The sequence below is a fragment of the Zosterops lateralis genome (genome assembly GCF_965231275.1).
Source record: "Zosterops lateralis genome assembly, chromosome: 3".
NCBI classification, from domain to species: domain Eukaryota; kingdom Metazoa; phylum Chordata; class Aves; order Passeriformes; family Zosteropidae; genus Zosterops; species Zosterops lateralis.
Window position 1 is genome coordinate 19076162 of NC_139764.1, and position 20853 is coordinate 19097014.

Below are 20853 nucleotides of genomic sequence, written 5' to 3' on the forward strand. Positions count from 1 at the left end.
CCAGACAGATTTCATATGAACAGTTCTATCCCCAAAATTGAGGAGCATATTTCTATTATGGCATTATTTATCAGATAAACTTGGTTTTGAAACTTTCTTTATTGTTTGCAACCAGCTGTCAAGCCTGTATTCCAATCCTACAAAGCAATTTTAATCATTGCTGCAGATGGAACTGTAACAAAAATATTTGCATTTGAAACAAGTTGAAAAATAACTACAAGAAGTATTAAGAACATTACCAGTGAGTATCAGCAGTGTTCAGTAAGAAAAGAAATTTCAAAGGTTGTAACAATGAATGTAGAACAACATATTGAGGTACATAAAATATTAAGATGAGCCACAGTTTAGCACGACTCACATAAGGCTATAAAAATGCTGTTACAGCAACAGCCCACAGCTAGCAATAAACTGTAATGTCCTCACTAGGAGAGGATCCTACTTTACTACAAGAAAAATCTAGTTTGCCTGCACTGACCTTTACATTTATCTGAAGCAATTTTAATGTAGTTCACCAAAGGCTGACCCATTTCCTTTCTAACCCTTACCAGAACAGAGCATGTAAGTCCTTTTTGCAGGAAACACCACACCTGCTTTCACCTATTCCAAAACAGATCACACAGCTTCTGTTCAGTATTAATATTCAAACTGAAAATTCTAATAGAAATAATGGGCACTCACTTCTACAGTGAAAATTAAGCATCATCTGTGTTCACCTCTCACCTAAAGCACACAACAATGTAGAACTCTGACTGCTCACAAAATATTTAACAAACACACAGTGATGGAAATGCTTATTTAGTTGAACAACTCTTAAGGAGAGGCATTATCTCTTGCCAAACCAACAGCTGGTTTACATTTATTTTCTAGTTCTATACCTTTTCCTGTTAAACAGGACTGGGGCTTCTTGCAGCTAAATTTATACTGCATCTGTGTTTCATCAACTCCAAAAAGAACCATGAGTTTTGCTTCCTTCACAAACCACCTTGATCACAAGCTAAAAGCACAAGAAAAATCAAATAGTTCCTTCAACGTTGGGATTATAAAACCTGACTTCCTATAATCTTTTCCCATATGGATTCTCTGATGTCTCATAACGCTGCTGTACCCACACAGTACCTTTATCTTCAGATAGGTACTAATTTGAATCCCATTTCTGCAGCTCAGAAGTTATTTTCACAAAGCCTTAGAAGCACTTGTTTTGAGATCTCTGCTTTATTAATGAGTGCGACTGAAACTTGGATTGAAGAGGCACAAGTATTTGCAGAGAGCAGCACATGATAGATCTCACTGCCTTACTTGAAGAATTTACAGATTCAAAAAGAACTATTATGGTTCTTGGGACACACAAAGGGGGAAGCAAAACAAAGCAACACAATTAAGTAAAAAATTATTAAAAAGTGGGCAAGAGACTATGGTAGATTAGGAAATCACTGATAAATCTCTGTTACATAGAAGCATATGTTTCCCTTCTTCCCAGGTAACAAGATGAGGAAATGGCCCCAAACTGCACCAGGGGAGGTTTAAAAAAATTATATTAGGAAAAATTTCTTCATTAGGAAGAAAAAAATTAGGAAAGAATGGTCAGGTATTGAACCGAACTGCTCAGAGAAGTGGTGGAAGCACTGGTGAAAGTTTAAAAAAACATGTGGATGTGGCACCTGGGGACATGGTTTAGTGGTGAACATGGCAGTGCTGGGGTAACAGACAGACTCTGCCTCAGAGGTCTTTCCAAGCTTAATGATCCTATGAGCAGAAACTGAAGTTGTGCCAAGACTATTTAAATTCCGTCTTTAAAAAGCCATCCCTAAGAGGTGGACAAAGCATCCAGTTCCACATCCACACCTAGTTATGTCCTTTGGCACTATCTGCTGGACCACCAGGTATGCAAAGGTGCACCGCAAGCCATCCCTTCCATCCCATATCAACAAACACTGCAGAGTGTAAGTTACCAGACTTGCTGGAAATGTCTACAAACTTCTATATCAAATATGCAGCTCCCATACATTTCAATGCATAGATTCACTATCAACATTTTACTCCTACAGTCACATACTAGACATTAATTCTTGGTACCAGCTCTCTATTTGAGAAACTTCTTCAGAACCTTCTGGAGTTTCCTTACCCTTGTACACCAGCACAGGTTGTCTGACATGCTCAAAAACAGCTCTGCAGAGAGGGACCTGGGGGTCCTAGTGGACACCAAACTGTCCCTGAACCTTTTGACTAAGAAGTCCAAAGGCATCCTGGGGTGCATCAGGAAGAGCATCACCAGCAGGTCAAGGGAGGTGATCCTGCCCCTCTGCTCAGCCCTGATGAGGCCTGGAAAGCTGTGTTCAGCTCTGGGCTCCTCACCATAAGACATGGAGCAGACTCAGTGGAGGGCTTTCAGAATGATCAAGGGACTGGAGCTTCTCCCTTCTGGGAAAGGCTGGGGGAGCTGGGCCTGTTCAGCCCTGAGAAGAGAGGACTGAGAGGGGACCTCGTCAGTGTCTGTCAGTATCTGAAGGGAGGGTGCTAAGAGGACGGAGCCAGGCTCTTGTCGATGGCTCCAAGCAACAGGACAAGAGGCAATGGGCAGAAATGGATGAAACTGTAACTTGAAATTACTTGAGGTCACTGGAGTCCCTGGGAGGGGTTACTTGAGGTCATTTGGGGCTCCTTGAAAAGGAAGCCCCAGTTAGCACAGATGCTGCCTTTGGACTTTGTTGTTCATAACCTCCAACCAGGATGACAGAGACAGCAGCCAGGACAGCTGAATACGGGTGGACCCATCATACTCAGGCCAAGGTCTCTAATGTCCTAGAGGTTTGGACTTCTCAGCTGGTGGAAAAGGATGGGAGACCTTGGATATCAGCAGCCATCGACAAGGACCTCTAATGATTAATGGACTAATATGAAACGTCATTGTCTGCTCTATTCTCTGTATTTACTTGTCACACCTGGTGCAAGGACTAGACATGGAAAAATTGAGAGGGTGTGTTTCAAATGTTCCATGGTTGTTAGAAAGGGTTAAGTTAATAATAACTAGGGTTTGTAAAGACAAATTGAAAAATAAGAAGAGGAGGGATTGTGAGGAAAACTGATGTCTTTACAAACAATTTGATGGGTGAAGGCGTGGGTGTTGCCATCTTTGAAATGGGGTTTAATGTCTCTACTAACTCTGGGCAGCAGGTTTGCTGCAGAGCCCAGACAGCTCAGCTCCTATAACAGACGAGGCTCAGCACAAGCCTGAGTTTCTGAGCTTTGGGGTAAAATAGTAGGTTCAAGGGGGGAATATATGGTAGGCATTTAGGGAAGGCTGAACCTTCCTAGTACCTCGGCCAGTGGGGAAAGGAAGAGGGCAAGGTGAGGCTGGGAGTGGAGGATAAAAGGAGGCTGCACCCTCTGAAACCTCGAGAGAGAAAACCCCACAGGTGTGTGTCCTGGTGAACTCTCTCCCTTTATTCAAATAAAGTTGTAGGACTCCTCTGTCTCCTTTTTGGATATAAACTTCTGGCATTCGTGGATTTTCCTGACATGAGGAAGAACCTCCTGTGCAGCAAGCACAGGACCAAGTTGGAACCTGGTCCAAGCACTGGAACAGGTTGACCAGAGAAAGTGCAGAGTCTCCCTCACTGGGAATATTGAAGATATTGAAGAACCATCTGGACATAATCCTGTGCTCTGGGATGAGCCTGCCTGAGGAGGGAGGTTGGACCAGATGACTCACTGTGACCCCTTCCTACCTGACCATTTCTCTAATTCCATCCTTTACAATAAAAAGTATTTCAGGAATGATGTAATTTTATCGCCTATTATACTGCTAATCCCCCTAAAAATTAGGGCCAGCCTAACTTGCAGTATGAACATCTGACTTTTCTAAAACTGCTGCTTATCTAAGAAGGCACAACAACAAATACTATCATTCTACTCATATTTAACAGTGAAAAAGTGTTCAGTAGAGAGCAATGGCATACAGTCAGAAAGATGCTGACATGAACTACATTTAACAAGGCTCTAACACAAATGAATTGGTCAGCCAGAAATGAGATTTGGAACAATTTATCATGAGAGGGAGCAATTCTTGCAATCCCATTGCTGCCATTTACTGATATGCCTGCCCTTTTCAGAAGTATGACTTCATTAATTAATTGTCAAGGTGCAGAATCACACGACCTGTCAAATCATGGTAATACCCTAAAGAACCACAGTCCTTATCAAAAGAATCAGAGTGCCCAGCAAGTATCCAAACGCCACACTATTCTTAAACTGCTACATGAATTCACACTTTGAATGAAAAACATTCTGCTTTGGAGAAGCTTTACCACCCAAAGCGAAAAATTTTACTCTGTAGCTGTTCTGAACCTACTCACCCCTTTAAGATCTTAATGTTTTTAGAAAAGCACAAGTTCCTAGTTTTCTACATCAAGTATTAGACATTGAAAAAGTATTTTCCTGCATCCCACTCAAACAGGTCTCCTTTAACAGACAGCTTCTGAAACAACTTGTGTAGAAGAATAAGAGAGCAGCTCCAAGGAGTGGTCAGATTCTTAATGAACAGCATTTCAATATTTTCCTCTGTATTGAATTCCTCTGAGCAGTGTACCAGCATAAGCAAAATCATTACTGTCTGATGACAATTATAGAAAAATTTGCCTACAACTCATGTTGCTGAGGGCTACTCTAGAAGCTTCTAGAACTAAATTACTTTATGTAGACACAAAATAGTAAAATTTCATGACAAATGACAGGTCAAATAGTGAAGACTTTGACAGAACACAGATACACGTTTGGAATTCTTGGGCAATGTTTCTACTGTATGCAGCATTAATACTCAAATAAAAATACTTGTGCCACTGGAATATACCTCATTCTCTGAAACATTTTGAACTACAGAAAGAAGCTATATTTACACCAGGCAAATTTGGATGCCTAGCAACACCAGAAAACTTGTTATATAGCAAATAATTATCAGCTGGGCAAATAAAATCTCTCTTTGAAAGTTTTCTCCTTTAGAAAAATGTAGAGAAAAAATACCCATAGGGAAAAAAATGGTGGTATCAGCAAAAGTGGAGGAGAAACAAAGCACTAAACCTTTCCACTTCTCTTCCTCTCCATCTCCAGAAAAGAAACAAAGATGAAAGGAAATCTATTTCAGATCTATTTCAAACCTATTTCAGCTGGGAAATGTACCAGCAGGTTACGTGTATATGAAACATACTCTCTAGAGAATGTTTACCAACCTCTGAAAAAATACTCAAAAACAAAAGCCCATCACAATCTTCCTTGCTTCCATTGATGAGTGAAACATAAGAAGCTGCACACACCAGTTGATACCAAACATATCACAAGATACCCAACATTTCAGGAAGAAAATGAAAGCCTTCCCAGCTGGTTGCATGGAACATCTTGCTTCCATCAACTCTCTCCACCACCAGTTTTAATATCTCCACGGCCTACTAACAGAACTACTTACAGTTACTAACAGAACTGGCCTTTTCTATTCTGTTACTCAGCCTCTCCTCCTTACAGTGCCATAATACAAATAATACGGCCTTTGAGGTCACTGTGCTAGCATAAGGAATTAAATAAAATAGCAAAGCGGTGAACTTTTTTTTTGCAGGAGAGCTACCCGTGCTTTCCCTGCTCGGTGGCTACAGCAGCACTTGTTGATTCTCGGTTTGCAGCAGGACAGCTTTAGAGCAGGGAACACACACGGCACTGGAGGCTCAGCAGCACACGCTGCAAGGGCTTTGGGCCTTACAGAGCCCATCACTATCGGAGAAACACAAACACAGGAAAACCTAACCAAGCTTGGGACAAAAGTTTTGATCTCTCCTTCGCCCGGTGTCCTTTTTTCACCAAGGCGTGGAAGTTTCTTCCTCCAGCCCGCTGCTCGCTCCTAAACGCGTCCGGCCGCCGGGACACGACGGTGGCACTTTCCGGACCTCCAGCCCCTCGTTCCCGGGGCCTGGGGCGGGCTCCATCACCTTCCCCCAGGGAAAGGGGCAGCAGCGGGGAGGCCGGGCCGGAGCGGGGCCACCACTGGCCCCCAGGTCCCGCCCGGGGTGCGGAGCGGTGTCCGGAGCCCCCCGGGGCCGGGCCGGGCAGGGCAGGGCCGGGCGGGACACGGTGCCCCCCGCGCTTACCAGCTCTTCCTCGCCGCCGGAGCTCGGGTCGGGGTAGGTCCAGCCACCCGGAACATGAACCCGGCGCCTCCCCCGGCCGCTCCCCGAGGAGGCTGGCGCCGCTCTGCAGAGACTGGGCTCGGGGAGGCGGGCGGGGGCCAGGGCGGGAGGGCTCGGGCCGGGCCGGGCCGGGCGGGGAGGGCGCGGGCGGCCGGCGCTGCTCCTCAGTCCCCCATGATGAGACCCGGAAGCGCCGCCGCGCCGGAGGAAGCCGGACGCGACCACTTCGCCTCTTCCCTTCCCCGGCCCCGCCGCTGCCCAGGAACGTGGTGTCCCCGCCGGCACCCCCTCCGCGGGTTCGGGAGAGCTTCTTGGGCCTCCCGCCGTGCCCAGGGCGCTGCCCGTGCCGGGCCGTGGGGCCGCCGGCAGCAGCGACACCCCCGCGGCCCAGCGCAATGGGACGGCCCCGTTGCCATGGCGGCGGCGTCCTGAGGGCGGGAGGAGGGAGGGAGCATGGCCGCCCTTGCTCGGCTCCAGGAGAGGCTGGAGGTGCTCCGGGAGGAGTATTTCCTTGCGAACAGGTACTGGGGCCGTGCCGGCGGTGGGGCGGGATGCACCGCCTTGTGCTGGGCCGGAGCGGACGGGCGGGCGGGCCCCGCTCTCCGCCGGCAACGAGCTGGAGGCAGATTCCCTGGAAAGGGTCCTGTCCTGGGCTCCTCGGTACAAGGGAGACACAGAGCTCCTGGAGAAGGTCCATATGAAGGTGATTAAGGAGCTGGAGCATCCCTCTTACGAGGAAAGACTAAGGGAGCTGGGCCTGTTCAGCCTCGAAAAGAGACGAGTGAAACTCCTCCGTGTCCCTGCGGATGTGAAGGGAGGGAGTGACGAGCACGGACCAGGCTCCTCTCGGTGATGCCGAGCGATAAGATAAATGTCAGTGGGTAGAGAGAAACTGGATGCACTGCAAGTTCAGTCATATGAGTAAGAGCTTTACCGTGCAGTGACCGAACACTGAACAGATTGTCCAGAGAGCATGTGGAGTCTTCCTCACTGGAAAATGTTAAAGACCCATCTGGACACAATCCTGTGCCCTGTGCTCTGGGATGAGCCTGCTTGAGCAGGGGGGCTGGACCAGACTGACCCACTGTGGTCCCTCGCAACCTGACGGGCTCTCTGATTATACGATTCTGTGAAATTGTTTGGCTCTAAAATCCCTCCCGAGAGCACCAGCCCTTGTTTGTTCCACAGCGATCCCAGACCTGGCGGCCGCAGCGCAGCGTCTTTAAGGGGCCCGTTCAGACACTGAAAACATTGAGTGTCCCCTTCCCTCGCCCCCCTCTGCTAAGTTTGAGAGGAAAGGATCCTCTGGAAACTCCTGAAACGCTCTTGAGCCTCGCAAGGTCCGCCCTCTCCCGCCTGGGGACCGACCTCCTTTCCCCGGTCCCGCCTCTGGAGCCTCTGCCCCGCCCCGGAGGCTAAGTTGTTCCTTGAGCATCCCTCAAACTGCGGCACGTCAGGCCCTGCTGGCGTGGCTCACAGCTGTGACACTGCCTGGGTGTTTGTCCTCTTATAAGGACACTACTCTTTTTTTTTTTTCTTTTTTTTTTTTTTTTTTTTCTTTTTTTTTTTCTTTTATATATATATATATATATATATATATAATTTTTTAAAAGTTAATTGAAAGATATCAGATCCGATCTGTTACCTTTGTCCTCACCAACTGGGGTGGTTTGTGCCGAGTTTTCTGACTCCCAGAACTCTTTTCCCAGACCAGAGTTTAGGAAATTAAAAGTTGCAAGGCTTACTTAAATATTGCTGAGGTTTGTCCTATAAATGCTTTTATCCAGCTGCACTGCTGCTGTTTGTGTAATGCAAAAGCTCCAGCATAAAAAACCACCAAACATGTTTAGCACAGTTGTGATTTTTTTTCTTCACTAATTAATGAATCATTTATTTTTGAATCTAATTACAGCATCATTTGCATGAACAACAAAGCTCTGGAACATCACTAAAAGTTACAGAGATCAAGTCCTGCCTGCATGTAAAGTGTTGTGTTTTTCTGTTCTTTGCCTGAACTTTTGCTCATACTCTTGTGGCTGTAGACACAGCAGTTCACTAAACAAACATCAGTTACAGGAGGCTATGCTTGTATTTCACATATTTCAGGTTAGAAAGAGCAGTCTGAGCCCGACTTGGAAATCCATTGGAGGGCAGCATGCTTGATGTTTGGGGATTTGTTTTTTGGCAGAGCTCTCCAAAAATGAATTGTTTCCCTTTTAAGAACTGTGATCTGTCTGTCAGAAAATTCAGATTTGCAGCTGAGAATGCAAATGAGAGGATTCAAAGAGTTCAGTGCAGCAAAAAGTTTTAATAATGTTTTTCTGATCTTAATAGCATTCCTATTGTACTTTATGCAGAACTCTATTTATGTGAGAGGTATGAGGTGTCCTAAACTGGCTTTTTAGGGAAAACACCTTTCTAGGGAAGAATTTGCCCTGTGATGCCACAATGCAATACCACAAGCATTGAAAAGCACCCTCAGCATGAGGATTAGAATATACAAGATACATTAATTCATTTTCTTAAGTGTTACACAATTTTATCACTCTACTCATTCAAGAACCTACTTTAATTTACTGTAGTATCTGTATGTCAGGTGCTTGAGTAGGCCTTTTGAACTTTCAGTACAGCCTTTGAGAACTATCTGTGACTCTCAAGAGCTTAATTCAAGCACTATGACAACTGTGTAATCTAATCAAAAGGGCAGATACCTGCTTGAGAAATTTACACCTCAAAACACTTCTGCTGGCAAAGGGCAGCTAGAAGTGTTTGTTGAACTATCCTGTGAGAAAAACAAGTGTGTTGGTTCGCTTCAATAACCTTTACAAGGATTCCTACCCCATCCTGGCCAGGCAAGACTGAATGCCAACTAGGAAAAAACTGTCAGGGAGTAAGAGAGGAGAAGGCTTCTGCTCTTCCAGAAGACTTGTCATTGCCAAGTGAGTAGGACTGGGTTTGGAGCTGGCACCTCTGACATGGCCAGCCCCACATCCCCTTCATTTCCAGGCTGTAATTGTGGCTGCCTGTCCAGGGCCAGATCACTCGTACCCTTTGGATCAAAACCGTTTTCTTCTAGGTAAAAGTATTCTGGAGGTGTCTGCTTCTTGCAAAGACTAGGAACCTGCACAGGAAAGGAAAAAGAAAACTCTCTAGCCAGCTTGGAAAATTATTTATTTTGTGGTTTTAGGTAAAAAAGCCTGTTTCCCAGAGTTTTCAGGCACTGAGAATGTTTGTTGCACATCAGACAGTGAAATTTTGTGCCTATTTAATGTGATTTGAGAGCACATGATGCACCAGATGATATGAGTGGAACTAATGTTTCTTGATCTCTGGTAGTAAATCTGCCATTCATTTCATTTTCAGAAATATAACGAGGATAATCCTAATTTATCAGATAAACAGTAATCTTGTTGGTATTTACTGAGGCAATTAATGTTGACATGAAACTTTGTTAGGAGAGCTAATTAAGAAAATGAACTAATAGTAACCTAATTGTTATTTTTTTGTCAGATGTAACAAATTAAAGAATTTGCTGACTAGGTTTCTAATAAAAATGGGAAAGAATAAAATTCTATGGAAATTAAAATTTAAATTTAAGTTCAAAGACTTGAGAGTTACTGATGTTTTGAGACAAACAGAAGAAGAATAAAAGCTAGAGGTGATCTCATAGCTGAGTTCTACCCCTCAGCACTGAAAGTCATAATGGTAGTGATTTCTTCCTGAACTCTCTGAAAAGTCTCTTCCAGACTAACAATATATTTCTTTTATCTCTTTTAGATTCATGTATTTCCTTACATGACTGTTAGCTATGTTAGAAACAGTGTAGATTCACGATTTTATACGGTTATGTGATTTTTGTTGTAACTCAGGCCTAATTATCATTTAAGCATTATCCACATATTTCATCTGCAAAGGAAAAAGTCCATGTGAAATGCTGATTTGTATCTAAGTATTGTATGGGAATAAGAAACATCCACTCTCAAAACTTACATCCTCTATTAGCTGCAATATTCTTTGTTACCTTCATACTATGAAACTAATGTAAATTATATTTTTATGCAGTACCACTGAATTATGTAGAATTAAAAGTGAAAAGCCTGGTGAAAAGGATCCCAAGCTACAACAATAAAACATATTTTAGAATAATATTTTTGCTTTGGTTCCACATTACCATGCTAAGAAGTATTACTATTTTTATATTTTCAGCGCTATAGATGAAGACAGAAAAACAAAGTACAAAGCTGCTGTCAAGATCCAGCGCTGGTTTCGAGCATGCAGAGTCAGAGCCTATCTGAGGTAATATATTAAGCCTATCTTAGTCCATTTAAGAGTCTATCTAAGTCCATTTAAACTTAAGCCACTTAGTTTCAGTGTTGAATTTTTAATTTTTTCCTCAAAATTTCTCATGGTATTACTTGATTTTTAATAAAATTGGACCATTTTGAAAAAAAATAAAAAAAGGCAGTAACTGTTATCCAGTTTTTCAACACGATTAAATATATGCTGTGACATTGTAAGAAATAATAATTTTTGACTTTCAGAACTGTATACAATTTAAAAGGCATGATGCTAGAAAACATTATCTTCAGAATAGACACACAGTATTGTTTAAGAGATCTTGTTATTACTGGAAATAAAAGAAAAAACTAGCTGTCTCTTGGATATACTGTTTCAGACTCTTCATATAGAATCATAGAATAGCCTGAGTTGGAAGGGCCCACAAGTATCTTCAAAGTCCAACTCCTGGCCCTGTACAGGACAATCCCATGAGTCACACCATGTGTGTGAGAGCAGTGTCCAAATGCTTCTTGAACTCTGGCAGGCTTGGGCTGTGACCACTTCCCTGGGGAGCCTGTTCCAGTGCCCAGCCACCCTCTGAGTGAAAAACTTTTTCTGATACCCAGCGTAAGTCTTCCCAACACAGCTTCAGGCCACTCCCTTGGGTTCTGTCACTGGTCACCAGAGAGAAGAGATCAGTTTCTGCCTCTCTGCTTCCCCTTGTGAGGAAGGTGTAGACCGGCCTGAAGTCTGTCCTCGGTCTCCTTCAGGCTGAGCAGACCAAGTGACCTCAGCCACTCCTCCTGTGGCTTCCCCTCAACACCTTCCACCAGCTCTGGAAAATGCTGTATCAACACTGGACTTGATCCTGAAGGCAGTTTCCAACCTTAGTGATTCTATGATTTAAAACATTGCTACAAATTTCCTGGAAACTGTGGTTGGTCCATTCTCCCAGAAAGCCCTCTTTCATTTTTTTGTGTCATAAGCCAAATTGGCCAAACTCATCTGCTCAAACTTCTGTATCTTCATAAAAGAGGGCAATTGAGGAAGAAGGATTGTTACATCTTCTAGTTTGACCTCTTGCCTGTTGCAAGTAATTGTACATCATCCAGATCTACTGTATGAAACCTGAAGAGTTATTAGCTTAAATAGCATTTACTACTTAATGGCCAATATTTCCCTCGTAGTAAGATAGGCTGCAGTCATTATGTGCACTTAGAAGAAATGTACTTAAGCTGTACCACAGGAGGTTCAGATGAGATATTAGGAAAAAAAAATTCAATGAAAGAGTAATTAGGCATTGGAATGAGTTGCCTGGGAAGATGGTGGAGTCACCATCTCCTGGAGTTCAAGTTGTGTCTGGATGTGGCACTTGGGAATAGGATTTAGGGGTGATTGTGGTGCTGCTGTGTGTACAGTTGAACTAGATCACCTTGAAGGTTTCTTTCAGCCTTGATTGAATCTATAATTCTGTGATTGTCTCTGGCTTGCTTAGGACCACAGGCCCAATGTAGCCAATTCTCAGTGTTCTGAATTACCCAAAGACTGCCTTCATTGAGTGGAATGCAACACTTATAAAATTGAAGTATCAGTAGGTTTTGTCAAATAGTTAAAAATGGTACAGCAGTGAGAAATGTTGTATGTGGCAGAAAAAATTCTGAACTGATCCAATTTGTTGGTTAAAACCATGAAAGTTTATTATGCAAATTAAATTTGTAAGGCTTTTTCATTAAAGTGTTCTAATTGTATACCGGTAAGTTTTCAGTAACCCATGCTTTCCAAAAACAAAAGTATGTGTGTATGAATAAATATATGTCTGTATAAATATATGTGTGTATAAATAAATATATTTAAATACAACTAAATAAATGATCTGTGTGTGTGCATATGTATATATGTGTATACATATATATCTTTATATGTATAAAGTTTGCCTGTAGTCATACTTTATATGACTACATCATTTGTATGATGCATAATACACTGTGTGTTATTTGTATTATTATAAAAGGAAAAGTTAGGTCTGAAGTCTGTAAAACTAATTATTTTGTTAATATGTTTCATTTTAGACATCTGAGCCAGATGGCGACTTTGATACAGAAGTGGTGGAGAGGTTATCTAAGAAGAAAAAATTTGAGAGAAACAGTGGAGGTAGAAAAGGACTTTCAAAAATTTTGTTTGGTTGTTATACGTAGAATACATATAAATAATTCATTCACTCATCATGAAGTTAAAATGCCGAAACTCGATCCTTTATACACACAGACACACTCTTAACTTTACTGTAATGAAAAGCACCATTAATTTCAGCAAGCCTACTCATAACAGTCAAGTTAAGTCAGTGTTTAAGTGCTTGCAGCTCTGGAGTATTGGTCCCCAAACCAGCAATGAGATCTGCTCATGCAGAAGTCTGCCCACATGATGCTAATTGCAGAATTGGAGCTTTACAAGATGCTTTTTCTTTTTTTTTCCTGGCAGAACTTTTAATTTTGAAAATAAAATAAGCCAATGTGTCTACACATTGCTATTTTATGTTTTAGTGGTTTAAATTTCTTACTTAATGAACCTTGAAGTATTTGAGGTTTTGCCTTAAGGCACACAGCAGATCACAGTCAGACTAATTCCTATGATGGACCTGAAGAGAGCAAAAGTCTGTGATAGCACACAAGCTAAAACCTCTGATAACAGGTTTAGGGGACTAAGAAGAAAATAATTTTACGTAAAAATATGTGGTTTTCTTCACGAATTTATTGATTTATGTTACTGTTTTACAATAGTGTTAAACTTGTTGTCATTTATTCTTGATTAATTTTGTTAAATTACTGCTTTTAAGTCAAAACAGACAATTCAAGAAGTAAAAAACCAGCTATAATAAACCATATATTACAGACCAAAGTTCATATTCCCTACTAAACTATATTTTCAAGTAGCACGACTTGTGTACCTGAAAAATCATTTATTTTTCCCCAAGACTATTACTGTTATGATTCAGGATGGCTCAAATAACGATACATAAAAACTCTGGTTTCTTCAGAGGGCATTATAGTGAAAGTTTATTGAGAGGCACATCCTTTTATACACCTGTTTTGGTACAATGAATATTATTGGTCATTTGGAACAACACCTCTTGACTATTTCTCACAAGTAAAAAACAAGTTAGAAAAAACAGCACCTGCTAACGGTCTTTCACCTTCCAAGGATTGCTTTTGATTCCTCCTCACAATCACAGGCCAGTGTGGGAAAGCACTAAGTTCCCTCAGGCTCTGCTGCCTGATGCCTGGGATTTTCTCCCTGACCAGGGTGTCAGCACCCACAGTCTATCAGTAATCTATGTAAAGATTTTCTCTTTTCCAACTTACCAACTGGCTTAACTAATAAACGATGAGCCATCCTTTCAGTCTGTGGTTTTCACTCATCTTGTAATAGTAATTCTTGAATACAGAGCAGATAGCTGTGTGGTTGCATTGGGTTCTGTTTTGTATAAACTGAGTCTTTGGATGAATTTTGTTCCTGAGTTTAAGGAAGGTTTGTTTATTCTAGGAAAGCTTCAGTAGAGAGACATGATAATCTATCTTAAAATTTGTTAATAAAAAGAAAGGATCTGTGCAGTCACTGGTACAAGGGAAGGGAGAAATCGATGTGATCAAACAGATTTCCTGTAATCACAAACCTGGGAGAGCTAACATCATAAACTCCCCTCGGATTTCTGTTCTTGAATATGATTCTGAAAAGTAAAGTAAAAAAGTCTTTAATCAACAAAACATTGTGCATATTTAATTCTTCAAGTAGACATAACTGAAAAAACTTGCCAAATCTGAAGTCTGTGGAACAATGTAGGACAAAAAATTTTGCAAGTTAATACATACATTCTAAATCAGATCATGAATTCATCCAATTTCTGGATTGCAGTACTTATCCAGTGCTAGCCAGGGCTCTAAAGGAAGAGAATCTCATTAGAAAGCTTACAAATTTTACAGCAGTCAGCACAGGAAATGATCTTTTTCCTTCAAACAGTACATTTTGTTCTTGCCATCTCTTTGATTGGAGAATACTAAATAGAACAGCTTGATTGGAAGCCAACCTGAGTACCACACAAGTATCAGATAAAAAGGCACATTCTACTCCCTTTGGACTGTGGTATTCAGTGTGTTTTGGGGGTGGACTTAAATAGAAAGTGTGAGTTAATAACTTATAGTTGTTGTTTTACTATCTTTACTCAATTAATGGCTGAATTTGGAATATGTAAAAAGCAAAATCTCAGCACCTTAACATAACTTTTAAGTTAAAGGATCAGGCAATGTTTGCAATAAACTGTTGCTAGTAACTGTTGTAATGACTCCTGGCTATGAAACACAATGATACATTTGGCATTATAGTTCCTTAAATACACTGGTCACTTTAAAATTTGTCTGCTGATAATGATTGAATTGGTATCTGCTGCCAGCAAACAAGGCAAAGCATATGCACAAAATACCCATGATTGCTTGATAATAAATCATTTTAATGATTATATTCAAAATTGTGAAATGTGAATGATACTGATGCGGAAAATAACAAAGGCTGAGGCTCATCAGATTGGCTGTCCATATGTGCCTCACCACTAGTATTTCATTTGCTTCTCCTCAAATGCCTCTTCCTTTGATTGTTAAGACATATATTTGGTAAAAAAACCCTAAAAGCCCTAACAACAATTGATGCCATTTATGTGATTAAAGTTATGTGCCTTTCTATTCAAAATATAGGGGATTTGATATAAAGCTTTGTTTCCTAATTAATCTCAAGCTAAAATTACTAAATGGTCTCCTACAGTTTTATTAATAACTTGGTTACATTGTGTTGGATTCTGAAAGGAAGGTATGAATTTTAGAACCAGACAAATACCAGAACATGAAACAAACTTTGCATAATTGTTTTTTTATTACTATTTTCTCAAAGCCAAGGAATCATTTGCTGAAACAAGGGGAATTGTAACATTTTATTATTATATGAAGCTGGTATGCATGATGGCCATATTTTCAGTTTACTTTGGAAGGGGATGCAGTCGAGAAAAGTGAATATTTTGTGTTATATAGTTTGACACCACCCTGAGTGATTTACCTTCAAGTCAACAACCAGTTTTAAATAGTTCCAGTCCCACAGGAATTAGGCAAATGCCTATTTTCTTTACAAAAGCCCTCCAAATACACCATGATCCCACTAGCAATTTAGATCATGTGTTGCTTCCTTCTCTCAAACTTGATCTCACCCTCAAACCCAATCAGATTCCTGGTTCTCTTTGAATTTGTCATTTTGCATTAACTCTATAAAGCAAAAGAAGACACCAATCAGAGCATATTTGTAGATGATCCCCAAGCATGGTTTTAGATACAAAACATATATGCATGTGGCTTTATATATATAAGGCTTCAAATATGTTTTGAAAACCTAAATTTAAGATAAGCTGGTATGAAGGCCTGTATATTAACATTAGACTTCATGACAAAGACATCTTGGCTCAAAAGTAGAGGTGGCACATGGATGAGATGGGAAAGTGATTCTTTCCAGAGAATCAACCTGGCAGTGTCACCTTTGAATCAGCACTTAGTGAAAAAATGAGGGCAATCCAATGGGCTGAACTGCATGAAATTCCATTTAAGCATAAGAAAAGAGTCTTCTGGACAAGCAGGGCCCAGTTCAGGAAAAAATCTTTTATTTATTAGGTGAGCACATAAATGTATACTTGGGTTGAAGCACTAAATTGACTGTGCTTTTGTGAATAGCAATGAACACCTTCTCCATCACTTGTAATAGCAGAACTTTCTAGTTCGTATCAGAAAACAGAGAGCAAATACATTTGCAAAAGAATGTAGATGGTGACACAGCCTTTGGCTTTTGGTACAAGAATGAAGTTGTAAGACAGTTGCACGAGCAATTCTGTATTTGGGAGACTTGTGACTTAGAGCAAGAGTTGAATAAAAGCAGGAACATGTAACTTCCTTCTTGTTTTGAATGACCCTCTTAAGTGGTGGTAGGTTCAGGCCTGGATTCCTCACACCTTAGTGGGGTGTGCAAGATCAGCCCTTAGTTGCCATTGACTGTCTCTGTAAATAGTAGACAGAGTTCTTCAGTACTTGACCAAGCTCAGAGTCAAAATGGTCCCACGTTTTCTCTTGGTATGACAGGATGGTATAAAGACTATTAATGATGTTAGGTCTGCAATTTTTTTCTTCAATGAAATGGGATGCTTTCAGACTTAAGTGCTCACAGCCTTCATAAACAAAAAGGTGTAAAATTGTTTTGTTTAATCACTGATGGACAGAAATCTGATTAATATTTTTAAGCTTAGGAACATTTTCAGCTTCCATTAAAATGTATTTTATCTGTTCGGTGGTGTGGCAACTCTTATGCTCCCTTCCAAAGAAAGAAAAGATGAGCTGCAACCCAAAATTTTATCAATTTGATTCAGTAGTTTGTGGATATGCTTAAGTCAGGCAACCATTAATCCATTATTAGCTATCTACAGTTAGTATCACTCAGCAAATACTTATGGAGAATAAAGGAGAGAGAGACTGTCTATTATTTATTCTAATTTGTAAATTTGGGGTAGATTTTCCCTTGAATATATATATGTGTATATCTGTGTGTATACATACACATCCGCACGTACACATGAAACTTCTTTGAACTTTAACAATTCTGCAATTTTCTTTCATGTAAGAAATATCTTTTGTACTGTTTCCATTATTAGTAGATTGGTATGATATTAAAGTGAGCATTTAAAATGCACCTTAATTAAACTGCAGGAATTATGCCTTGCTTAATGTAATGAAGAAAGAGAATTTAAAATGAAGTAGCATCATTGTGTTCATTTGTAAATAACATATTGCAGCCAACTGTTTCTTAATTGCCCAGACTGTTGATAAATAATCCAGTCCTGCTGCTCTCCACAGACAATTTGCTTTGGATCAGACTAGGCAATTCAAATAACACTAATTACAGTGAAACCCTTTTATAGTGAATTCCTGTTTGCCATGGGGGAGAAAATCACTATATCAGGGGAAAGCACTTTTGCCTTTGATTTGTGTCTAAAACATGAGAAACACATAAAAGCTGCATGTTGTGCTAAATAAAGGACATACTCTTGCATTCAAAGTACTTATATTTTACTTTTTATGATACAATTGTGAATTATGTTCATTTTGCATTTGTAATTAGAGGGCGGAACAGATGTGAAAGCTTAGTTTAAAGTGATGTATCCATTAAAATAACCTATGCTGCCAAGTGATTGCTTAGTATAATAGGGGATTCGTTCGCTATGAGAGGAATTCTACTTTATTGGAAGGAAACCAGGACTTCAGGAAATGTTTTCTATATCAGGGGATTCACTGTAACATGGTATCATTGTATTTATGATTTTATGATGTTAAAATGAATATTAAATGAAACAAAATTCCCAACGATTACTCAGGAGGCAGCTAAGTACATAACATTTAGTACAGATGGTTGGAAGGCACAATTTTGCTCCATCACTGCATCCGTATCCTTGAACGATTTCGACTGAAGACAGCATTTCTCTGAATTTTTCATTAAACCAGACATCTTGAAATATGAATTCCTTTTATGTTTCTGTGAGTTTTGGCTAAAAGAACCCCAGTGAATAAATCATGCAATACTACATGTCACCAGCACTTGTGAATATTTCTGCTTTGTTATTCTACTCTCAGTAGAGCACCATTGATTATCAAACTCAGCGGAGAGCATTTTATGATCATATATCTCCATTAGCTCCTAGTTTGACTACCATAGATTTTTCTGGTTAAGCCTGCATTATGTATTAGGAAGCCTATCTCTTCAATACAAAGTTTGATTTTATTCTCTCTAAGCCTAGAACTCTTATTATGTATTATGTATAAAGATTCTTATCTTTTATATGTAAAAATAGCAAGACTGTCTTTGTGTAACTGAAATATATGCCATCCTTTTTTTTTTTTTTCTTGATTCACAGAGAGCATATTTTATTAAGAAGCTGAAATTCTACAATGAAATGGCTGTCAGGGTAAATATTTCTTCACTTGTTAAACAAATGAAAAGTCAATTGTGCTCCGAATTTGCTTTTAATAAAATGAGCAAAGCAGAATAATATAGATTTGATTGATATGCTGATGGCAACAGCAGGAAATACTACATAGTTAAAAATTAAAGTTACACTGAGTAGTCAGGGTTGTATTTGAAAACTGTAGCTGAATTTGCGATACCCGAATGTGTCTTGCCCCATTTAAATGTCCATTGGACCTTATCATGTATGATACTGATAAAACACCCAAACATTCTATCTGCAGTCTTCTTACAAATGTAAGAACATTTGTTCTACAAATGTAGACATGTATTTTCAATTTTGACAAACTACAGGGCTTTTAAGCTTGTTGATGTGGCTGTGCTTTTTCTCTTGTTAGTACATGATATTTGATGTTTTGGATCTCAAGAGTTAAGGAGCACAGGACAATTCCATTGCTTAAACAAAGAAGTGGAAATGAAATTATGTCATTGATGATATTAGGAGTGAATTTTGCTAGATGAAGAAGAGTATAAACAGACCTTGAACTTCAATGAATCTACAGCAAATGAAGTTTGTTGTGGGTGAAACTGCAAATCATATTTAACCAGAAACTCGCTTTTTTTTTAATGAACTTTGAAACTGCACTTAAACAAATATGTAAAACAAATATGGGAAAAACATAAAAATAATTTTTGGGATTAAGTCTTTTTATGTTGCTTATTTCTTTCATGTTGTGATAGAAAACTGCTTTACTTTACAGGCCTGTATCTTTTTAGGCCAGGCACCTTACCTTTTGAATTCCACTAAATGTAAGAATATGGAATGGAGATTAAGCCAGGGATTAACCCAGGGAAACTCATGTAGAGTAAGAGGATTCTCAGAGTGGATTTTAATTTTGTGGCCTCTCTGAGTCCAGAATAACTCAGTCAAGAGATCTGTGCTCATCAGGTGTTTTGCTTAGTGCTGGTTCTCTCAAAGGCACAAAGTAGCCTTATATTTGGAGCATGTTAAAAAACTGAAGGTGTTTAACAGCAGTTTAATGGCTCACAAATGCACCATTTTGTTGTTGTTTTAGTTCATTCCTTACTTAGCTATTTTGAAAGTATTTTGCAATGGATAAATGCTGTTTACTCATGCAGCTGAGATCAGTGAGAAAGCATAAGATGTAAGCCAGCTCTTAAAAGTTGCCTCTGTACTTCCAGAAGGCATTTGAAGACCAAATTTCAGAGGTAATTATGTATTCTAGTCAAATGGAGTTTTGCATTTGGTCTTTCATTTTTAAAAGAAATTGAATGTGTTCCCATTCATTTGTAATGGAAATATAATGTTGAATCATTAGGTGATATAAATCTTCAAAGTAGCATTTTTTCAGTCATGTCCTTTTCTTTAATGGAAATTTAAATCAGTAGAAAACAATAGAACAGATCTTTATTTAGTTGCAAATGTCAGAATCCGATTCTCTGCAGCCATATCTGCAGAGCAGACTTAAAATGCTACCAATCTTAAACACTGAACGCTTTGGGATTTTTTCTGTCATGTGTTCCTTGAAGAACTAACCAAGGTCCAATAGCAAACCAGGCCTGTTGAGTTTCTGCATAGATGATGTGCGTTCAAACTTTAGGCTTCCTAAGCCAACAGTTCCTTATATTCACACATCATGAGCTTGATTCATGATTAATATAACTCAGTGTTCTAAAAATATAACAATAACTGTGTATGTTTTTCTATTTAACCACTTAGTTTTGTCTCATGCTTTTATTAACTATTTATTTCAGTTTATAGTCACTCTTTAGAAAGGCAGTTTCAGTTTTGGCATTTGAAGTATCATTGAGGGCATACACATGCTCATAGATTTGAAGCCAGTCGACGTATTTTGTCCTTCTGGATTGCACTTGGTTGTAATCAGAGCTATCAGTTTTACCTTTTAAAATGAAATCAGAGATCTTATTTAAATCAGTTTCCATTTCGAGGCAAAATATGATTCTCTCTCTTAAAAGATTTAAGGTTGCTGTAAATTTTCAGCAACAAAAGTAATCCTATGGCAAAAAAAAATCCACGAGCAGATGGCTTTTGATATATCAAGGTTTTACCATTTGTTTTAGTGCTTAAAATAAACATTATTTATAAGACCACTTACATTTTGATGTTACTTAATGAGGAATATGCATCATTGATTTGACTAGCTTAAGAGGTCATTTAGAACTTGCCCGTTAACAAGCTGTAATCTGCTGAGCACACAATGACTTTGTTTAAAATTATCTGTTCAGTGCTGATCAATGACAATAATTGTTTTGTACCAATCACTGTTGAAACTTGCTAATTACTTTGAAGGGCATGCACACACTTGTCTCCTCTTTTTCAAGAATTTTTTAA

At 39.7% G+C, this 20853-nt stretch overlaps 2 protein-coding genes across 2 annotated transcripts in view; one reads left to right on the top strand and one right to left on the bottom strand.

Annotated features, from left to right (window-relative positions):
• The window catches only part of GPATCH2 (G-patch domain containing 2), a 119228-nt gene extending 112997 nt beyond the window's left edge, over positions 1 to 6231 (bottom strand). Inside the window, exon 1 of the mRNA XM_083857928.1 lies at positions 6129 to 6231. Coding sequence (XP_083714054.1) covers positions 6129 to 6184 — 56 coding nt within the window. The 5' untranslated portion in view covers positions 6185 to 6231. The remainder of the gene's footprint in view (positions 1 to 6128) is intronic.
• A 350-nt stretch (positions 6232 to 6581) lies between these two features.
• The window catches only part of SPATA17 (spermatogenesis associated 17), a gene marked incomplete at its 5' end in the record, with an annotated part of 86102 nt that continues 71830 nt past the window's right edge, over positions 6582 to 20853 (top strand). Inside the window, 5 exon segments of the mRNA XM_083858256.1 lie at positions 6582 to 6596; positions 6600 to 6688; positions 10374 to 10463; positions 12515 to 12596; positions 18430 to 18480. Coding sequence (XP_083714382.1) covers positions 6582 to 6596; positions 6600 to 6688; positions 10374 to 10463; positions 12515 to 12596; positions 18430 to 18480 — 327 coding nt within the window.